Source organism: Anomaloglossus baeobatrachus, chromosome 1, assembly GCF_048569485.1.
Source record: "Anomaloglossus baeobatrachus isolate aAnoBae1 chromosome 1, aAnoBae1.hap1, whole genome shotgun sequence".
NCBI lineage: Eukaryota > Metazoa > Chordata > Amphibia > Anura > Aromobatidae > Anomaloglossus > Anomaloglossus baeobatrachus.
The window spans coordinates 967,880,238-967,902,002 of NC_134353.1; the positions used below are offsets into that span (position 1 = coordinate 967,880,238).

General features: G+C 44.0%; 3 protein-coding genes across 3 annotated transcripts in view; all 3 read left to right on the plus strand.

Annotated features, from left to right (window-relative positions):
- The window catches only part of LOC142303644 (uncharacterized), a 41,363-nt gene extending 30,744 nt beyond the window's left edge, over positions 1–10,619 (plus strand). Inside the window, exon 2 of the mRNA XM_075345196.1 lies at positions 8,655–10,619. Coding sequence (XP_075201311.1) covers positions 8,655–9,856 — 1,202 coding nt within the window. The 3' untranslated portion in view covers positions 9,857–10,619. The remainder of the gene's footprint in view (positions 1–8,654) is intronic.
- The window catches only part of LOC142257980 (uncharacterized), a 347,977-nt gene that overhangs the window by 166,967 nt on the left and 159,245 nt on the right, over positions 1–21,765 (plus strand). The window lies entirely within an intron of this gene.
- LOC142258008 (uncharacterized) overlaps positions 1–21,765 on the plus strand; it is a 496,305-nt gene that overhangs the window by 116,755 nt on the left and 357,785 nt on the right. The window lies entirely within an intron of this gene.

Below are 21,765 nucleotides of genomic sequence, written 5' to 3' on the forward strand. Positions count from 1 at the left end.
GGAATCTCTGGTTGATGAAGCGGAGACAGTTGATCAGGATTCTGATCCTGAGGCCGCTCTCAATCTTGATACTCCAGACGGGGACGCCATAGTGAACGATCTTATTGCGTCCATCAATCAAATGCTGGATATTTCTCCCTCAGCTCCCTCCGGCGGAGGAGTCAGCTTCACAGCAGGAGAAATTCCGTTTCAGGTTTCCCAAGCGTACACCGAGTATGTTTCTGGACCACTCTGATTTCAGAGAGGCAGTCCAGAATCACCATGCTTGTCCAGATAAGCGTTTTTCTAAGCGCCTTAAGGATACACGTTATCCCTTTCCCCCTGACGTGGTCAAAGGTTGGACTCAGTGTCCCAAGGTGGACCCTCCAATCTCCAGACTGGCGGCTAGATCCATACTTGCAGTGGAAGATGGGGCTTCACTCAAAGATGCCACTGACAGGCAGATGGAGCTCTGGTTGAAATCCATCTATGAAGCTATCGGCGCTTCTTTTGCCCCAGCATTCGCAGCCGTATGAGCGCTACAAGCTATCTCAGCAGGTCAAGCGCAAATTGACGCAGCCACACGCACGTCCGCGCCGCAGGTGGCGTCCATAACCACTCAGACGTCGGCATTTGCGTCTTACGCTATTAATGCTATCCTGGACTCTGCGAGCCGTACGGCGGTTGCATCCGCCAATTCGGTGGTACTCCGCAGGGCCTTGTGGCTACGGGAATGGAAGGCAGATTCTGCTTCCAAAAAGCGCTTAACCAGTTTGCCAATTTCTGGCGACCGATTGTTTGGCGAGCGTTTGGATGAAATCATCAAACAATCCAAGGGAAAGGATACATCCTTACCCCAGCCCAAACCGAACATACCCCAACAGAGGAGGGGGCAGTCGAGGTTTCGGTCCTTTCGGGGCGCGGGCAGGTCCCAATTCTCCTCGTCCAAAAGGCCTCAGAAAGATCAAAGGAACTCTGATTCATGGCGGTCTAAGTCACGTCCTAAAAAGACCACCGGAGGTGCCGCTACCAAAGCGGTTTCCTCATGACTTTCGGCCTCCTCAATCCGCATCCTCGGTCGGTGGCAGGCTCTCCCACTTTTGCGACACCTGGCTGCCACGGGTAAAAGACCGTTGGGTGAGAGACATTCTGTCTCACGGTTACAAGATAGAGTTCTCCTCTCGTCCCCCGACTCGGTTCTTCAGGTCATCCCCACCTCCCGAGCGAGCCGAGGCTCTTCTGCAGGCGCTGGGCACTCTGAAGGCAGAAGGAGTGGTGGTCCCTGTTCCTCTTCAGCAACAGGGTCACGGTTTTTACTCCAACCTGTTTGTGGTCCCAAAGAAGGACGGGTCTTTCCGTCCTGTCCTGGACCTGAAACTGCTCAACAAACACGTAAAGACCAGGCGGTTCCGGATGGAATCCCTCCGCTCCGTCATCGCCTCAATGTCCCAAGGAGATTTCCTTGCATCGATCGATATCAAAGATGCTTATCTCCACGTACCGATTGCTCCAGAGCACCAGCGCTTCTTGCGCTTCGCCATAGGAAACGAACACCTGCAGTTCGTGGCACTGCCGTTCGGCCTGGCAACAGCCCCACGGGTTTTCACCAAGGTTATGGCTACTGTAGTAGCGGTCCTCCACTCTCAGGGTCACTCGGTGATCCCTTACTTGGACGATCTGCTGATCAAGGCACCCTCTCAAGAGGCATGCCAACACAGCCTCGACGCTACTCTGGAGACTCTCCAGAGCTTCGGGTGGATCATCAATTTTCCAAAGTCAAATCTGACACCGGCCCAATCGCTGACATATCTTGGCATGGAGTTTCATACCCTCTCAGCGATAGTGAAGCTTCCGCTGATCAAGCAGCGGTCACTACAGAAAGGGGTACAATCTCTCCTTCAAGGTCAGGCACACCCCTTGAGGCGCCTCATGCACTTCCTGGGGAAGATGGTGGCAGCAATGGAGGCAGTCCCTTTCGCGCAGTTTCACCTGCGTCCTCTGCAATGGGACATCCTACGCAAATGGGACAGGAAGCCGACGTCCCTCGGCAGGAACGTCTCCCTCTCTCAGGCGACCAAAGCTTCCCTTCGGTGGTGGCTTCTTCCCACTTCATTATCGAAAGGGAAATCCTTCCTACCCCCATCCTCTGGGAGGTGGTCACGACGGACGCGAGTCTGTCAGGGTGGGGAGCGGTTTTTCTCCACCACAGGGCTCAGGGTACGTGGACCCAGCAAGAGTCCTCACTTCAGATCAATGTTCTGGAAATACGGGCAGTGTATCTTGCCCTGAAAGCGTTCCAGCAGTGGCTGGAAGGCAAGCAGATCCGAATTCAGTCGGACAATTCCACAGCGGTGGCATACATCAACCACCAAGGCGGCACACGCAGTCGGCAAGCCTTCCAGGAAGTCCGGCGGATTTTGATGTGGGTGGAAGCCACGGCCTCCACCATCTCTGCAGTGCACATCCCAGGCGTGGAAAACTGGGAAGCAGAGTATCTCAGTCGCCAGGGCATGGAAGCAGGGGAATGGTCCCTTCACCCGGACGTGTTTCAGGAGATCTGTTGCCGCTGGGGGGTGCCGGACGTCGACCTCATGGCGTCCCGGCACAACAACAAGGTACCGACGTTCATGGCACGGTCTCAAGATCCCAGAGCTATGGCGGCAGACGCCTTAGTTCAGGATTGGTCGCAGTTTCAGCTCCCTTATGTGTTTCCTCCGCTGGCACTGTTGCCCAGAGTGTTACGCAAGATCAGGGCCGACTGCCGCCGCGTCATCCTCGTCGCTCCAGACTGGCCGAGGAGGTCGTGGTACCCGGATCTGTGGCATCTCACGGTCGGCCAACCGTGGGCACTACCAGACCGACCAGACTTGCTATCTCAAGGGCCGTTTTTCCATCTGAATTCTGCGGCCCTCAACCTGACTGTGTGGCCATTGAGTCCTGGATCCTAGCGTCTTCAGGATTATCTCAAGAGGTCATTGCCACTATGAGACAGGCTAGGAAACCAACGTCCGCCAAGATCTACCACAGGACGTGGAAAATTTTCCTGTCGTGGTGCTCTGCTCAGGGTTTTTCTCCCTGGCCTTTTGCCTTGCCCACTTTTCTGTCCTTCCTTCAATCTGAACTGGAAAAGGGTTTGTCGCTCGGCTCCCTTAAGGGACAAGTCTCAGCGCTCTCTGTGTTTTTCCAGAAGCGCCTAGCCAGACTTCCACAGGTACGCACGTTCCTGCAGGGGGTTTGTCACATCGTTCCTCCTTACAAGCGGCCGTTAGAACCCTGGGATCTGAACAGGGTGCTGATGGTTCTTCAGAAACCACCATTCGAGCCAATGAGGGATATTTCTCTCTCACGCCTTTCGCAGAAAGTGGTTTTCCTAGTAGCAGTCACTTCTCTTCGGAGAGTGTCTGAGCTAGCAGCGTTGTCATGCAAAGCCCCTTTCCTGGTGTTTCACCAGGACAAGGTGGTTCTGCGTCCGGTTCCGGAATTTCTCCCTAAGGTGGTATCCCCCTTTCATCTCAATCAGGATATCTCCTTACCTTCTTTCTGTCCTCATCCAGTTCACCAATGTGAAAAGGATTTGCACTTGTTAGATCTGGTGAGAGCACTCAGACTCTACATTTCTCGTACGGCGCCCCTGCGCCGCTCGGAGGCACTCTTTGTCCTTGTCGCTGGCCAGCGTAAAGGGTCACAGACTTCCAAATCAACCCTGGCTCGGTGGATCAAGGAGCCAATTATCGAAGCTTACCGTTCGGCTGGGCTTCCGGTTCCCTCAGGGCTGAAGGCCCATTCTACCAGAGCCGTGGGCGCGTCCTGGGCTTTGAGGCACCAGGCTACGGCTCAGCAGGTGTGTCAGGCGGCTACCTGGTCGAGCCTGCACACTTTCACGAAGCACTATCAGGTGCATACCTATGCTTCGGCGGATGCCAGCCTAGGTAGACGAGTCCTTCAGGCGGCGGTTGCCCACCTGTAGGAAGGGGCCGTTTTACGGCTCTATTACGAGGTATTATTTTACCCACCCAGGGACTGCTTTTGGACGTCCCAATTGTCTGGGTCTCCCAATGGAGCGACAAAGAAGAAGGGAATTTTGTTTACTTACCGTAAATTCCTTTTCTTCTAGCTCCAATTGGGAGACCCAGCACCCGCCCCTGTTTTTTTGTGTACACATGTTGTTCATGTTGAATGGTTTCAGTTCTCCGATATCCTTCGGATTGAATTTACTTTAAACCAGTTTATAATTTTTTCCTCCTTCTTGCTTTTGCACCAAAACTGAGGAGCCCGTGGGAGCACGGGGGGTGTATAGGCAGAAGGGGAGGGGCCTAACACTTTTAGTGTAGTACTTTGTGCGGCCTCCGGAGGCATAGCCTATACACCCCAATTGTCTGGGTCTCCCAATTGGAGCTAGAAGAAAAGGAATTTACGGTAAGTAAACAAAATTCCCTTCTTCTCTCTCCTCTCTTTTTTTTCTCTCTCCTCCTCTTTTTTTTCTCTCTCCTCCTCTTTTTTTTCTCTCTCCTCCTCTTTTTTTTCTCTCTCCTCCTCTTTTTTTTTCTCTCTCCTCCTCTTTTTTTTTCTCTCTCCTCCTTTTTTTTTTTTTTTCTCTCTCTCCTCTCTTTTTTTTTTTTTTTTTTTTTTTCTCTCTCCTCCGTCCCCGGACTTCTTTGGCAACCCGCGGGTCATCCGCCGGACCCGGATTATTCGAAATCTGCTCAACTCTAACCACTATCAAAAGATCCTGCATCTGAATACAAAGCAGATTTATTAAAACTACTCGAGGTAGGCATTAAATTGGGGGCAATAAATGAGGATTTACAGAAGTATTTATACGTGGAATATCCTATTGTGCCAATTTATCACGCATTACCAAAAATTCACAAAAATAATTCCCCCCCCACCATTTAGACAGATCATTGCAGGAATCGGTTTATTAACTGAAAATCTAGGAGCTTGGGTAGACTTTTACCTACAACCCTTAGTTCATGACTTACCTGGATACATCCGCGACACAAAAGCGGTAATTAATGGTATGTGTGATGTGACATGGCAGCCAGACTATGTATGGTTAACGTGCGACATACAGAGTCTCTGCCCCTCCCTCCCGTATAACATCATATTGGATAGCTTGACATATTTCTTACATAAATACAGTTCCTATACCCCAGAAATTAAAGAATTTTTATTTTTATCTACAGAATTTTTGCTCAGACACAATTATTTTGAATTCAATGGAAAATTCTTTCTGCAGAGACAGAGAGTTAGCATCGGGGGGGGGGGGGGGGGATTCTCCCCCTCATTAGCCAGCTTTTTTGTTGCAGTGTGGGAGGAAAGAAATATTTTTTGTGAGTCTAACATTTATAAAAATAATATAATTTACGGTCGTTATATTGACAATTTGATAATTGTATGGAAGGAAGGGGTTTTTCAGCAAGAACAGTTCATTGCATACAGTGCTGGCCAAAAGTATTGGCACCCCTGCATTTCTGTCAGATAATACTCTGTTTCTTCCTGAAAATGATTGCAATCACAAATTCTTTGGTATTATTATCTTCATTTATTTTGCTTGCAATGAAAAAACACAAAAGAGAATGAAACAAAAATCAAATCATTGATCATTTCACACAAAACTCCAAAAATGGGCCACACAAAAGTATTGGCACCCTTAGCCTAATACTTGGTTGCACAACCTTTAGCCAAAATAACTGCGAACAACCGCTTCCGGTCACCATCAATGAGTTTCTTACAATGCTCTGCAGGAATTTTAGACCATTCTTCTTTGGCAAACTGCTCCAGGTCCCTGACATTTGAAGGGGCCTTCTCCAAACGGCCATTTTGAGATCTCTCCACAGGTCTTCTATGGGTTTCAGGTCTGGACTCATTGCTGGACACTTTAGTAGTCTCCAGTGCTTTCTCTCAAACCATTTTCTAGTGCTTTTTGAAGTGTGCTTTGGGTCATTGTCCTGCTGGAAGACCCATGACCTCTGAGGGAGACCCAGCTTTCTCACACTGGGCCCTACATTATGCGCAAAATTTGTTGGTAGTCTTCAGACTTCATTATGCCATGCACACTGTCAAGCAGTCCAGTACCAGAGGCAGCAGAGCAACCCCAAAACATCGGGGAACCTCCGCCATGTTTGACTGTAGGGACCGTGTTCTTTTCTTTGAATGCCTCTTTTTTTTCCCTGTAAACTCTATGTTGATGGCTTTTCCCAAAAAGCTCTACTTTTGTCTCCTCTGACCAGAGAACATTCTTCCAAAACGTTTTAGGCTCTCTCAAGTAAGTTTTGGCAAACTCCAGCCTGGCTTTTTTATGTCTCGGGGTAAGACGTGGGGTCTTCCTTGGTATCCTACCATACAGTCCCTTTTCATTCAGATGCTGACGGATAGTACGGGTTGTCACTGTTGTACCCTCGGACTGCAGGGCAGCTTGAACTTGTTTGGATGTTAGTCGAGGTTCTTTATCCACCATCCGCACAATCTTGCGTTGAAATCTCGTCAATTTTTCTTTTCCTTCCACATCTAGGGAGGTTAGCCACAGTGCCATGGGCTTTAAACTTCTTGATGACACTGCGCACCGTAGACACAGGAACTTTCAGGTCTTTGGAGATGGACTTGTAGCCTTGAGATTGCTCATGCTTCCTCACAATCTGGAGTCTCAAGTCCTCAGACAGTTCTTTGGTCTTCTTTCTTTTCTCCATGCTCAATGTGGTGCACACAAGGACACAGGACAAAGGTTCAGTCAACTTTAATCCATGTCACCTGCTGCAAGTGTGATTTATTATTGCCAGCACCTGTTATGTGCCACAGGTAAGTTACAGGGGCTGTTAATTACACAAATTACAGAAGCATCACAGGATTTTTCAAACAGTGCCAATACATTTGTCCACCACCTTTTTTATGTTTGGTGTGGAACTATATCCAATTTGGCTTTATGACAATTTTTTTTATTTTTTCATTGAAGACAAATTAAATGAAGATGATAATACCAAAGAATTTGTGATTGCAATCATTTTCAAGAAGAAACTGAGTATTATCTGACAGAATTGCAGGGGTGCCAATACTTTTGGGCCAGCACTGTATATGAATAATAATATATTTAATTTAAAATTTACATTTAACTCTCATAAAGTCAAAATTAATTTTTTGGATATTAATCTGATAGTTATGTAGGAATCCAGCTCACCCACGTCTGACGGGTTATGATTAAGGGCGTTAAGCCAGAAACGCGTTAACATTGTCTGAACTGCACTGAATAAATCACCTGAGCACCCAGCTGGATCACCTTCTTCATTTATCATTAATCTGATAGGTCATGTACATATGATGGTTCAATTGAAATTAGTCCATATGAAAAAGCCCACTGACAATACCTCGATCCTGCGTGCTAGTTCTTGTCATCCACCACACGTTAGAAGTAACATCTCCACAGGTGGACTTATCTTATCTTAAAACCATATGAGGCGTCATATTTCTGACATGAACAAAACAGATTTATGCGGTCCTTCTGCGGTAACCAAACGTTTTGTGACATGTTATGGCGGTAATTTAAAAGGATTTCGTTTTAGGGCTATAGAAAAAGTCAATAAATTAGACAGAGGGGGAGATTTTCAGCGGAAAGTTCTCAATCGTGAATCCTTTTGGATGTTTAAACTAAATACCAGAATTCCTTCAGGGCTCAATATATACGCCAGGATATGATTACACAATATAATTATTGAAAATTATTCATCTTATCATGTTTTTAAAATATTTTTTCATTTTTTTTATATATATAATATATATATGCTTCAAATTTTATGGTGTTTTTTCTATGCCCTGATCGCTGGTATCTAACAGATGTAGAGTAATTAAGTAACGAATTGTGGGTTGGATCCCAAGTGAGAGGGAAGTCTGTTTGTATTATATATAGAGGTATTGCACTGTTTGTTAAATATCCATGAATAAGAACTTACGACACGGCGTTATGTCGAAACGCGTTGGTAACTGTACCTTGTGGATGCTGTCCTTTTTTAATGAGATGAAAATAAAGAAAAGGTTTTAATCCATTTGCCTGTGATCCGCTGGACTTCACTTCTTTTGAATTTGTTTCCCTGTGCCTGGGATTTCCGTGCAGGATCAGGTGGTCCACTCCTTAGATTTACATATCATAGCAGTGAGCTGGAATATGTTTCTTTTGGTATCTGCTGGACAGGAAACATCTTTCCTAAACCTAGGAACAGGCACGGGTAGCTTCTATTAGAGCTTTGCTCATGTCTGGTTGTACTTCTGGAAGCTGGCCTCATTACCTGCCAGAGAAACAATAACTGTGAAACCTAATTTGAAAGTCATGGGTGCGGGAGAGAACAGAGGAAGGAAGGAACGAGAGAGACTTGTGTGTCTGTTCTGATCCATGATAAACTTGGAACAGGTCAACCCCTATTCATAACGACCAATTCAATAAAGATAAAGGGAACCTGTCCTTAGAGATGATGCTATTAACCTGCAGATATGAGATTAATCTGCGTTTCTCACCTGCTCAATGCTGGCAAAAATGCAGCGGGGAGAAAATGAACTTTTTTCTCCTCGCAGCATTTGGATTGTCAGACCGCAGTAGACCATTTTTTTTGTCTATTCTATCTAAATGTAGAAATTCCTATTGTGTTGTAGTAAAAAAATAACATTCAGTCTATCTTTCATCCTTATAGGAAATCCTTGTGAGAATAACGTTTTGTCAATAAATTGTAAAAAAGAAGATATCAGGAAGTCCTCTAATGGAGTAAACCTCATTACCCTTCATTTACATCCTGGACTTCATGACACGTCGCTATCATATAACCCCCCTACTCATGAGGAACCCTCTCCTGAGCAATCTCAGATTAATACCATATTTCCAGGTGACAAAGAGGAGCCAAGATTTCAGTATGACAAGCAACTTACTAAAAGCTCAAATTTTGTAACACAAAGAAAGCACAAAGACAAGCCATACTCCTGTTCAGAAAACTTTAAAAATAATTTAAACTTTGTTAGACATGAGAGAATTCTCACAGGAGAAAAAACATTTTTGTGTTCACCATGTGGAAAATCCTTCACAAATAAAAGTGCTTTTATTAATCATCAGAGAATTCATACAGCAGAGAAGCCGTTTTCATGTTCAGAATGTGGGAAATGTTTTAGAAAAAAATCACATCTTAATAAACATCAAAGAATTCACACAGAGGAGAAACTATTTTCATGTTTGCAATGTGGAAGGGGCTTTCAAAATAAACATACTCTTGTAAGACATCAGAGAATTCACACTGGAGAGAAGCCTTATTCATGTTTAGAATGTGAGAAATGCTTTACAAATAAATCAAATCTTGTGACACACAAGCGAATTCACACAGGACAGAGGCCGTATTCATGTTCAGAATGTGGGAAATCTTTTACAAGAAAATCAGGTCTTGTAACACATGAGAGATGTCACACAGGAGAGAGGCCGTATTCATGTTCAGAATGTGGGAAATCTTTTGTACAAAAATCAAGTCTTGTGACACATGAGAGATGTCACACAGGAGAGAAGCCGTATTCATGTTCACACTGTGATAAATGCTTTATAGATAAATCAAGTCTTGTGAGACATGTGAGAAGTCACACAGGAGAGAGACCGTATTTATGTTCAGAATGTGATAAATCTTTTATACATCAATCAAATCTTGTGAAACATGAGCGAATTCACACTGGAGAGAAGCCGTATTCATGTTCAGAATGTGGGAAATCTTTTATAAAGAAATCAGTTCTTATGGAGCATAAGAGAATTCATACAGGGGAGAAGCCGTATTCATGTTCACACTGTGATAAATGCTTTATAGATAAATCAAATTTTGTGAGACATGAGAAGACACACAAGAGAGATGCTAAGCTTAAATGAGTACACCCCCTTTGATAGGTAAGATTTTAATTAATATCTCACTTAACATAAGAACACTTTCCACAATGTTTACAACACTGCTTTTCACAAAACATTTTTTAACTAATAACATAAAAGTACATTATTAACTTTAACTTTAATGACAGAATCTTCAGTTTTGCTCACATTAGTTAAAAAAAAAAAACCACGTCAAAACTACTACATGTATTATTTTGGATGGCCTCCATGAGTTTTAAGGACAGCACTAAGTCTTCTATGTCTGGAATGAACGAGTTGGGAACATTACAACGTCCATCTTTTTTCCCTTCAAGAACGAGCTCTTTTAGAGCCTGGATGCCGGATGGAGAGTGAAGCGCAACTTGTCTCTTCACAATTCCCCATAGGTGTTTGGGGTCAGATCAGGAGACTGTTAGGAATATCAAGAGGTAAAAGTTGTAACAAAATGTATTTTGAATGTTTATGCTTAGAACTTAGGATAGAGATGAGCAAGAATGTAAATTACGTCCTTGAATTTGTAGAAATGTATGATATCTGCACACCTGTGCCTTAGATAATGGATATGTAAACGCATGCGCCTGTTCCAATTATTAAATTTCTTGCTCCAATTAGTAATTGCCTTATTCCAATTATTACATTCTGAAAAAGCTGCATTCACACATATAGATTTTCACCAATAAGTAATGGACAGGTGTGCCTGAGTGTCTATTGTACTGTAATATAAGACATCGCCTTGTCTCTTGCTGTAAGAATAAAACCTGCTTGCTTCAGATGAATTTGTGCCTCACGAAATAATTTCTCTAACGACTTGGTCCTTCGAACCAGAACCCAACAGCCTTTCATCTCCTCGGGTCGAATAAGAGCTAATTCTAGGACTTAGGCTCAGTCCATAATCAGCGTGAGAAGACCACAGGAATAAATAACGAGAGAGAAATATAAGAGAAAATTAAGTTTTTGTTTGATTCTTCTGTTTTGGTTTGTTCTTTGTGAAATACAAGTGCATTTCATTATATTAGAATATCAAGTATAGAGTCATTACACACAGAGGGATCTATTCCTATATATTATATAGAGTGATTACACACAGAGAGAACTATTCCTATATATTAGTCATTACACACAGAAATGTTTATTTCTGTTACTGTTGAATATGGCTTACAGCCAATGAAAACCCAAAAGTCATCTCATAAAATTAGAATAATTACCACAAAACACCTGCAAAGGCGTTTAAAATGGTCCCTTAGTCTGGTTCAGTAGGCTACCCAATCATGGGGAAGACTGATGACTAGAAGGCAGTCACTGACACATCTCACAAGGAGGGTAAGCCACAAAAGGTCATTGCTAAAGAAGCTGGCTGTTCAGAGTTCTGTATCCAAGCATATTAATTGAACTTTGAGTGGAAGGAAAGTTGTGGTAGAAAAAGGTGCACAAGCAACCGGGATAACCGCAGCCTTGATAGGATTGTTCAGAAAAGGCCATTCAAAACTATGGGGGAGCTTCACAAGTAGTGGACATTGCTGGAGTCAGTGCTTCAAGATCCACCACACACAGACGTATCCAGGACATGGGCTACAAGTGTCACATTGCTTGTGTGAAGCCACTCATTACCAATAGACAACTCCAGATGCGTCTTACCTGGGCCAAGGAGAGAAAGAACTGGACTGTTGCTCGGTCTCCAAGGTGTTTTTTTCAGATGAAAGTAAATTTTGCATTTCATTTGGAAAGCGCGGTCCCAGAGTCTGAAGGAAGAGTGGAGAGGTCACAATCCAAGCTGCTGGAGGTCTAGTGTAAAGCTTCCACAGTGATGGTTTGGAGCCATGTCATCTGCTGGTGTAGGTCTATTGTGTTTTATCAAGACCAAAGTCAGTGCAGCGTCTACTAGTAAATTTTACAGCACTTCATGCTTCCCTCTGCCAACAAGCTCTTTGGAGATGGAAATTTCACTTTCCAGCAGGACTTGGCCCCTGTCCACACTGCCAAAAGTCCCAATACCTGGTTTACTAACCACAGTATCACTGTGCTTGATTGGCCAGCAAACTCGCCTGACCTAAATCCCATAGAGAATATATGAGAGACACCAGAGCTAGTCATACACTGGCGCGTGCGCGGGTTAAATTGAATGTCACGATTACCAGATATCCTGCGCAGACGCAACCATTCTGCGCTCCATTATGGTACGCATCATATCGGCGCGCTGAGTTCTGGACAGGCACTGGGTACATGCGCAAGCTACGTTAACCTATTGCGACGTAGGGGTGCGGAGTATTTAAACCACGCATGCAGCATTGCCCAGCATGGTCTCTCACGCTGCCGGAAACCATCTCCTGGACAACATGCACACCATTATCATCTAGTGCGTTAACAACACCAGGTAATTGACGTTATGCTAGCAGGGTACCTTTTCTGGGGGGATTACGGGTGATAACCTGGGCTAATCTGAGCACTATCAATTGATTGTTTTTGTTATTATGTTTGCCTATTCAGGCACTTCCTTATGTATCTGCGCTTGTGCTAAAAAGAGGAATAAACCAAGCCACCATTGTTGCTATACAAACCATTATTAATGCAATTACACTGCTTTATTGGCCTCCTGAGGAACCCGTTCATGGGGGAAACACGTTGAGGCATCAGGCACGGTCTATATCGTCATATGAGATAAGTAATCCTTTGATCCGTTACCTGTCCACCTGTTAATTGCTTTTGAATTGATTTATCTTGCACTGTATCACATTTATAGACCCGTGCATTTTTTTCTGTCAGGGGTTCCAGGGACAGTTAGGGAAAGTCGACGGTGAGTGGGGGCGCCATAGTGACATCCAGGGCGCCGACCCCGCTGTCAGGGAGTGCTCAGTATATTGCATTAGGGTCAGCCATCTTCTTTTCTGTGCATTTTAATTTGTGTTAAGTTGGTTATTCACCGTGTTGGTTTTAACATTTCTAATAAAATTATACATTTTACTAGGGAAAGATTTATTCATCTTATATAATAATCTAATTTTCTGAGATAATGACTTTTGGGTTTTCATTAGATGTAAGCCATAATCCTCAACATTAAAGCTTGTTTCACACGTCAGTGAAAGACAGACGTTTTTCACTGACGTGTTAAAAACACATATTGCCCTCTGTGTGCATCTGCATGGGTTCTACATGTGGGTTCTACATGTGCTATCAGTGATCCACGATCGCACATGCAGATCAGGTATTTCAAACTCACCTGTCCATGCTCCTGCTGTCCATGGTGCTGAACTCTCCCGGATGCTGTTTCCAGCCGCCGCTGTCTCCCTTCTGCAGCTACTTCTGGGTCGGCTGTGCGGTGCATAAATGCATATGCATAAGAATAATTAGCCAGCTTGGAAGCAGCAGAGCGCAGCGGCCGGAGACAGCATTGCTGGAGATGGGTGAGTTTTATTTTAAATGTACGTGTTTTTCTGGTACGTGTTTCACGGATCACACCATATTGTGGTCCATGAGACATCAGTAATGCCAGGAAAAACGGACATCTCTCTATGCGGAAATCACGAATACGCGTCAGTGAGAAATCATTGGTCTGTGTATGTCCGTGATTTTGGTATGTATAAAAACTGTCACGTACCAGAATCATGATGTGTGAAAGAGGCCTAACATAAATAAACACGTGAAATAGATCCTTCTGTGTGTAATGACTCTAAATAATATATAATCCCTCTGTGTGTAATGACTATAATATATAATACACACGTGAAATAGATCCCTCTGTGTGTAATGACTCTATAATACACACGTGAAATAGATCCTTCTGTGTGTAATGACTCTAAATAATATATAATACCTCAGTGTGTAATGACTATAATATATAATACACACGTGAAATAGATCCCTCTGTGTGTAATGACTCTATAATACACACGTGAAATAGATCCTTCTGTGTGTAATGACTCTAAATAATATATAATCCCTCTGTGTGTAATGACTATAATATATAATACACACGTGAAATAGATCCCTCTGTGTGTAATGACTCTATAATACACACGTGAAATAGATCCTTCTGTGTGTAATGACTCTAAATAATATATAATCCCTCTGTGTGTAATGACTTTATATAATATATAATAAACACGTGAAATACAGTGCCTTGCAAAAGTATTCAGCCCCCTTGAATTTTTCAACCTTTTCCCACATTTCAGGCTTCAAACATAAAGAGAAAAATGTTAATGTTCTGGTGAAGAATCAACAAGTGGGACACAATTGTGACGTTGAATGAAATGTATTGCTTATTTTAAACTTTTTAAAAAAATTAACTGAAAATTGGGGCGTGCAATATTATTCATCCCATTTACGTTCAGTGCAGCAAACTCACTCCAGAAGTTGATTGAGGATCTCTGAATGATCCAATGTTGTCCTAAATGACTGATGATGATAAATATAAGCCCCTGTGTGTAATCAAGTCTCCATATAAATGCCCCTGCTCTGTGATAGTCTCAGTGTTCCATGTAAAGCGCAGAGAGCATCATGAAGAGCAAGGAACACAACAGGCAGGTCCATGATACTGTTGTGGAGAAGTTTAAAGCTGGATTTGGTTACAGAAAGATTTCCACAACTTTAAACATCCCAAAGAGCACTGTGCAAGCGATCATATTGAAATGGAAGGAGTATCATACCACTGCAAATCTACCAAGTTTGTAACGGTTTAAGAATGTGCCTCCCGTAAGGGAAGAAATAGAAAAAAATTGCTTATTTGTTTACCTGTTTTTATCTTTTTGCAGTTTAGCAACAAAAATAAACTGGTGTGGACGGGCAGCCCGCGGACGGTCTGCATTAAACCAATGGGGAGTGTGACGCCCTGGAAACCCCAGGACTCACAGGTCACTACACCACACACACACCCCCCACACTAGGAAGGTAACACCCGTCAAACACAAGTCCTGATTGCCTCCCTCAGTGTTAGACAGGCACACCAGGTGGGCGGGGTCAGGTGGAAAGATACGCCCACCGAGGAGTCTGCTGGCCTGAGGCAGGAAAGTGGAGTTCAGTTGAGTGCAGTGGAGTTGGAGGAAGTGAAAGGAGTAACAGGAGTACTGGGTTGGAGCCTAGGACCCGCAAAACAGTCAGGCAGGCAGACGGCAGGGGCCGCCTGCAGGAGACCGGGAACATGACCGGTGGAACCGTAGGGACCGGGACAGGGTTGGAGCCCGCCGGAACCAAACCGGGGAGCCAACAGTATACCGGAGCACCAGGATGGGTACTCAGACCCTGACTAGGCTATAGGCCACCACCATAGTCAAATTAACTGATTGAGGTCTGGACCTCACGGGGTCCTTTCCTACCAAAGTCCCGATTGAAGGCAACAGCCCAACCCGACTGGATAGTAGCCACCGCCAGAGGCCAGAGATCCGAGGGCCAACGCCTGCGGGCAAAGGAGCTCCTTCGACACACCCGCCGGGGAGCAGACCACCCGTGCTTAGGCACCGTGGTCCACTTGCACTTAGGTGCAGGAGAAAAGGTGGACTCTTCCAACCCGTCTAGTGAACTGAAGCCGGCTGCGGGCCTCCCGTCTATCACCACGTTTGGTTTACCAGTGACTCTGTGTGCCTTAATCGTGAGTACAACAGTGCCATCCGGCACCGCACCGCAGCACTGTGCCCTGCACCATCTCCCCGCAACCGGGCCCCGGGACACACCGCCCCTACCCACGGAGGGGTTAACACCAAAGCTACGCCCTTACACCGCTCCCAGGAGTCCCTCACCTCTACTGCAGCGGTGGTGTCCACCATCACCACAACCTGTGGGTGGCGTCACGAACAATCACCCCAACACCCGCATCCCCCGCGCGTAGCGCCAGCCTCCCTTGCAGAGCGAAGTGACCCCCGGGTCCATGAGAGGCTCGAGCCACCGCCCGCAGAACGAGCACGGATCCTAGCGGCTCGGCGATCGCAGCCGAGGTCGCGGGGCGGTACATCAGCGCAGATAAAGCGGACGACTACAGGCTGCAACCACCATCTGTCTGGCTTTACCTTGGTTGGCAATCAAAATACAGATACAGGGAAGCACATTTTTTTTTTAGTTGTTTAAAAAAAATGATAAAAAAAAATGCATGGGCTCCCGCTGCATTTTCTATTGCTAAGGGTAATCCAAGCAGCTACTGGCTGCTAAATCCCCGTGCTTGCTGTTTCCTGCACTGGCAATGGAAAATCCAGGAAAGCCCTTTTTATTTTTTTACCCAAAAACTAAAAAAAAAATGATGTGGGCTTCGCCATATTTTTGTATGCTAGCCAGGTACAGCAGGCAGGTACGGGCTGCCCCCATCCCCTAGCTGCCTATTTGTACCCGGCTGGAGTCAAAATTATAGGGAAGCCCTTTTTTTAATTATTTCATGAATTTCATGAAATAATTAAAAAAAAAACAAAAACCGACATGGGCTTTGCCCAATTTTTGTGTCCGGCCAGGTACAACTAGGCAGCTGAGGATTGGAATCCGCAGCATATGATGGCCCAAGCTTTCTGGCTTTCTGGGCCTTCCCGCTGTGAATTGCAGCTTGCAGCTGCCCCAGAAAATGGCGCTTTCATAGAAGCAGCCCTGTTGGCTGGTGGCACGCTGGCTAATAAGGGGTTAATACCAGCTTTGTTTTACCAGCTGATATTAAGCCCGAGATTCTTAATGTCAGGCCAAGTTTGACCCGGCCATTAAGAATCTCCAATAAAGGGTTAAAAAAGACACCACACAGAGAAAAAATACTTTATTAGAAATAAATACACAGACACACTTAGAGACTCCATGTTTATTACTCCCTCTCACCCCTCCACAATCCTGGTCTTCTGTCTTCTTTCTTCTTCAACAACCAATCTAGCTCTGCTATATCAGACAGCACAGGGAGGAAGAACGCTGCTCCTCCCCGCGCTGTCTAATCACTCAATGAGTGAGCAGAGGCTGCGGGTTGGTAAGTGGTGACGTCACCGCTGCCACCGTTGACATAGTAGCCTGACGGGCGGGCTACTATATCAACGGTGATCTCTGATCACCTGATTCCCGGCACTGCTAATCCCTGCATGTGGGCTGACTGTGTAAAGAGTGCCGACATGCAGGGACTGGGAGCTGAGCATGTGCCCGAGCATCTCGCCGGCACATGGCGCTCGCCGAGTATACTGAATACTGAGATGCTCGTACGAGCACCGCTTACTGACGTGATGCAATGACAGGACCTAGCATGACGTCATATTCATGTGAGCAGTCTGTAGCCAATGAAATAATACATTCCCACGTGACTGGTCACATACTATGACGTCACGGAAGGTCCTTTGTTACCGGGCGACACAGCGATGATCATCGTACTCGGAAGAAGTGTCGGGAGACAGAGAATGCAGGACGCGTCGCGGTACCTGTAAGTATAAGGATAATGTTTCTTATTAACTGAATTCTTTATTTCATAGCCCCCCACCCATCACATAACTGTAAAGTCAAAGATCGTGATCGGGATGCAAGATCGTGTTATCTCGATCACGATCTTTACAAAATGATCGGGCGAATCTCTCCGATCCCAACCATCGGGGGGGATCGCCCATCCGTAGGGACGAATAATATTGTATGCCCCAATTTTCAGTTATTTATTTTTTTAAAAAAACATTAAATTTCATTCAACTTCACAATTGTGTCACTTGTTGTTGATTCTTCACCAGAACATTAACATTTTTACCTTTATGTTTGAAGCCTGAAATGTGGGAAAAGGTTGAATAATTCAAGGGAGCTGAATACTTTCGCAAGGCACTGTAGATCCCTCTGTGTGTAGTGACTATATAATATATAATAAACACATGAAATAGATCCCTCTGTGTGTAATGACTCTAAATAATATATAGGAATACATCCCTCTGTGTGTAATGTTTCTATATAATATATAGGAATAGATCCCTCTGTGTGTAATGACTCTATATAATATAGGAATAGATCCCTCTGTGTGTAATGACTCTATATAATAAACACGTGAAATAGATCCCTCTGTGTGTAATGATTCTATATAATATATAGGAATAGATCCCTCTGTGTGTAATGTCTCTATATAATATATAGGAATAGATCCTCTGTGTGTAATGACTCTATATAATATATAGGAATAGATCCCTCTGTGTGTAATGACTCTATATAATATATAGAAATAGATCCCTCTGTGTGTAATGACTCTATATAATATATAGAAATAGATCCCTCTGTGTGTAATGACTATAATATCTAGGAATAGATCCCTCTGTGTGTAATGACTCTATATAATATATAGAAATAGATCCCTCTGTGTGTAATGACTATAATATCTAGGAATAGATCCCTCTGTGTGTAATGACTCTATATAATATAGGAATAGATCCCTCTGTGTGAAATGACTCTATATAATATATAGGAATAGATCCCTCTGTGTGTAATGACTCTATATAATATATAGAAATAGATCCCTCTGTGTGTAATGACTCTATATAATATATAGAAATAGATCCCTCTGTGTGTAATGACTATAATATCTAGGAATAGATCCCTCTGTGTGTAATGACTCTATATAATATATAGAAATAGATCCCTCTGTGTGTAATGACTATAATATCTAGGAATAGATCCCTCTGTGTGTAATGACTCTATATAATATAGGAATAGATCCCTCTGTGTGAAATAACTCTATATAATATATAGAAATAGATCCCTCTGTGTGTAATGACTATATAATATCTAGGAATAGATCCCTCTGTGTGTAATGACTCTATATAATATAGGAATAGATCCCTCTGTGTGTAATGACTCTATATAATATAGGAATAGATCCCTCTGTGTGAAATGACTATATAATATATAAGAATAGTTACCTCTGTGTGTAATGTTTCTATCTAATATATTATTTTCCCTTTTTGAATTGAATTACTGCAATAAATTATCTTTTTGATGATTTTCTAGTTTATTGAGATGCGCTTGTTTGTTTTGTAATTTTTGTTGTTTTCGGTGATTAGTCGGTGTCTCATTATACGTCGTATTTACAGTGTTTTAGTCGGGTCTTTAGATACTGAATGATCTCCAAACCTCCATTGGCCGACACCGGAGGGGAGGCGAGGATGAGGAAGATAATATTCAAGGAACAAACTCCTTTAACCTCTTAACGACCGGCGATTCACCTATTAATGACGGTTGTTCAGGGTACTCATTCCTCAGCGCTGCTTTCTAATGCAGCTGAGGAATATGTGAATAGCGCCGTGCAACAAGCAAAATTCCCACGGGTGACCGTGTACATGACAGACGAAACCTCTAGGCATTAGCTCCAACTGGTTTTGGAACTGATTAGGGCCGATTAACCCCTTAAATACAGTTGTCAATCACAACAGCATTATATACAGTGGAGAAATTAAGTATTTGATACGCTGCCAATTTTGCAGTTTTCCCACCTACAAACATCTGTTATTTTTATTGTAGGTAACTTCACCTGTGACACAGAATAAAAAAACAGACAGACAATCCCATTGTATGATTTATAAATAATTAATTTGCATTTTATTGCATGAAATAAGTATTTGATCACCGACCAACATGCAACAATATAGAGGTCCAGCACTAACCGCTTGCCCACTAGGTCCACTTGGCAACAATAGTACTGATAGTAAAATGGACCACAGGTGGTGCGCTGTACAGAATAAAACTCATGACAATGCAAAAATAGAAAGAATTGAAGCAGCAGGACTCACCAATTGTGTCCACGATTCTTTTATTTTAAATCCATAAAATCACCAAATTGCGGGGTGCAGGGAAGGAGGAGCGGGGAACGTCTGGGCGAAATTGTGGTTATATAAACAATTATGGACACAAATGGTGAGTGCTGCTGCTTTAGTTCTTTCTATTATCGCTTGATCACCAACCAGCAAGAATTTTGCTCACAGAGACCTATTATGTTTTCTTTAAGAAGCTCCTACTCTGCGCTCATTACCTGTATTAATCGCACCTGTTTGAACTCGTTACCTGTATAAATGACACCTCTCTACACACTCAATCACACTCCAACCTCTCCACCATGGCCAAGACCAAAGAGCTATCTAAGCACATCAGTGACAAAATTATAGACCTGCACAAGGCTGGGATGAGCTTCAGGAGAATGGACAATAGGCAAGCAGCTTGGTGAGAAGGCAACAACTGTTGGTGCAAATGTTAGAAAATGGAAGAAACACAAAGTGACTGTCAATACTACTCAGTTTGTGGCTCCATGCAAGATGAGGTAAGGATGATTCTGAGAAAGGTCAGGACTCAGCCCAGAACTATATGACAGGACCTGGTCAATGATCTGAAGAGAGCTGGAACCACAGTCTCAAAGATTACCATTCGTAACACACTACATCGTCATGGATTAAAACCCTGCAGGGCACGCAAGGTCACCCTGCTCACACCAGCACATGTCCAGGCCTGTTTGAAGTTCTCCAGACCTGAATCCAATAGAAAATCTTTGGAGGGAGCTTAAACTGAATGTTGCCCAGTGATAGCCCCAAAACCTGAAAAATCTGGAGCTCTGTATGGAGGTGCGACCTGAAAGATCTGGAGAAGATCTGTATGGAGGAGGACCTGAAAGATCTGGAGAAGATCTGTATGGAGGGATGACCTTAAAGACTTGGATCTGTATGAAAGAGTGACCTGGAAGATCTGAAGAAGAGGAGAAGATCTGTATGGAGGAGGACCTGAAAAGATCTGAAGAAGATCTGTATGGAGGTGCGACCTGAAAGATCTACAGTAGATCTGTATGGAGGAGCGTCCTGAAAGATTTGGAGAAGATCTATATTTATGAGCGACCTGAAAGATCCGGAGATGTGTATGGAGGAGTTTTCAAAACCCCTGCTGCAGTGTGTGCAAACCTGGTCAAGATCTACCGTAAACGTCCGACCTTTGTAACTGCAAACAAAGGTTTCTACCAAATACTCAGTTCTGTTTTTCTATTGTAGTAAATACTTATTTCATGCAAATTAATAATTTATAAATCATACATACATGGGCAGCACGGTGGCTCAGTGGTTAGCACTGCAGTCTTGCAGCGCTGGAGTCCTGTGTTAGAATCCCACCAAGGACAACATCTACAAGGAGTTTGTATGTTCTCCCCGTGTTTGCATGGGTTTCCTCCGGGTACTCCGGTTTCCTCCCACACTCCAAAGACATACAGATAGGGAATTTAGATTCTGAGCCCCAATGGGGACAGTGTTCCTGATGTATGTAAAGTGCTGCGGAATACGTTAGCTGTTGTGAATGTTAGTTATGTTTTGGCTGCTGAGAGGCTCCCTCTGGTGGCCAGGAATGGTTTGGACTTGGACCAGGTGTGTTGTGCAATGGGCGTTTCCTTTGATAACTCACTGCTTATTTAAATCCTGGTCTGATAGCAGGCTATGCCGGATGCCAGTTGTTCTTTGTATCACCAGCCTGCTTCATTCTGCTCCACACCACATCTACCCCAGATAAGTGCTTGCTCTTTATTTATTGTTTGGTTCTTTTGCTCTTATCTGGGTTTGTCATTTGCTGTGGTTGCTTTCAGATTATTTGCATGCAGGGATTTTCCCCTCATTTGCATGGCTGGGGAACTCCCTGCAGTTCTGTTTGGAGTATAGCTCCTTTGGGTCCATGTGTTTGTGGCTTGTTGAATTTTTTATGATTCTTGTTTTCTGTTCATTGGTATGACAAAAGCACCTGGTATAGGATGGAGTTCAGATCGTGCGATCTGAGGGCCTTTTTGTACTATCAGGAATTTGGAATTTTGCAGGGTTTTACTCTGGCCACCATCAGTCCCTTTCCTGTCCTTTCCTATTTTAGTCAGTGGGATGGTCCACTTGGTTCCCCTATCTAAGTTGCCGTCTTCATCAGAGTTGGTGCTTTTGTTTTTCCAACATGTTGTTCGTTTGCATGGTATTCCCGAAAACATTGTTTCTGACGGAGGAGTG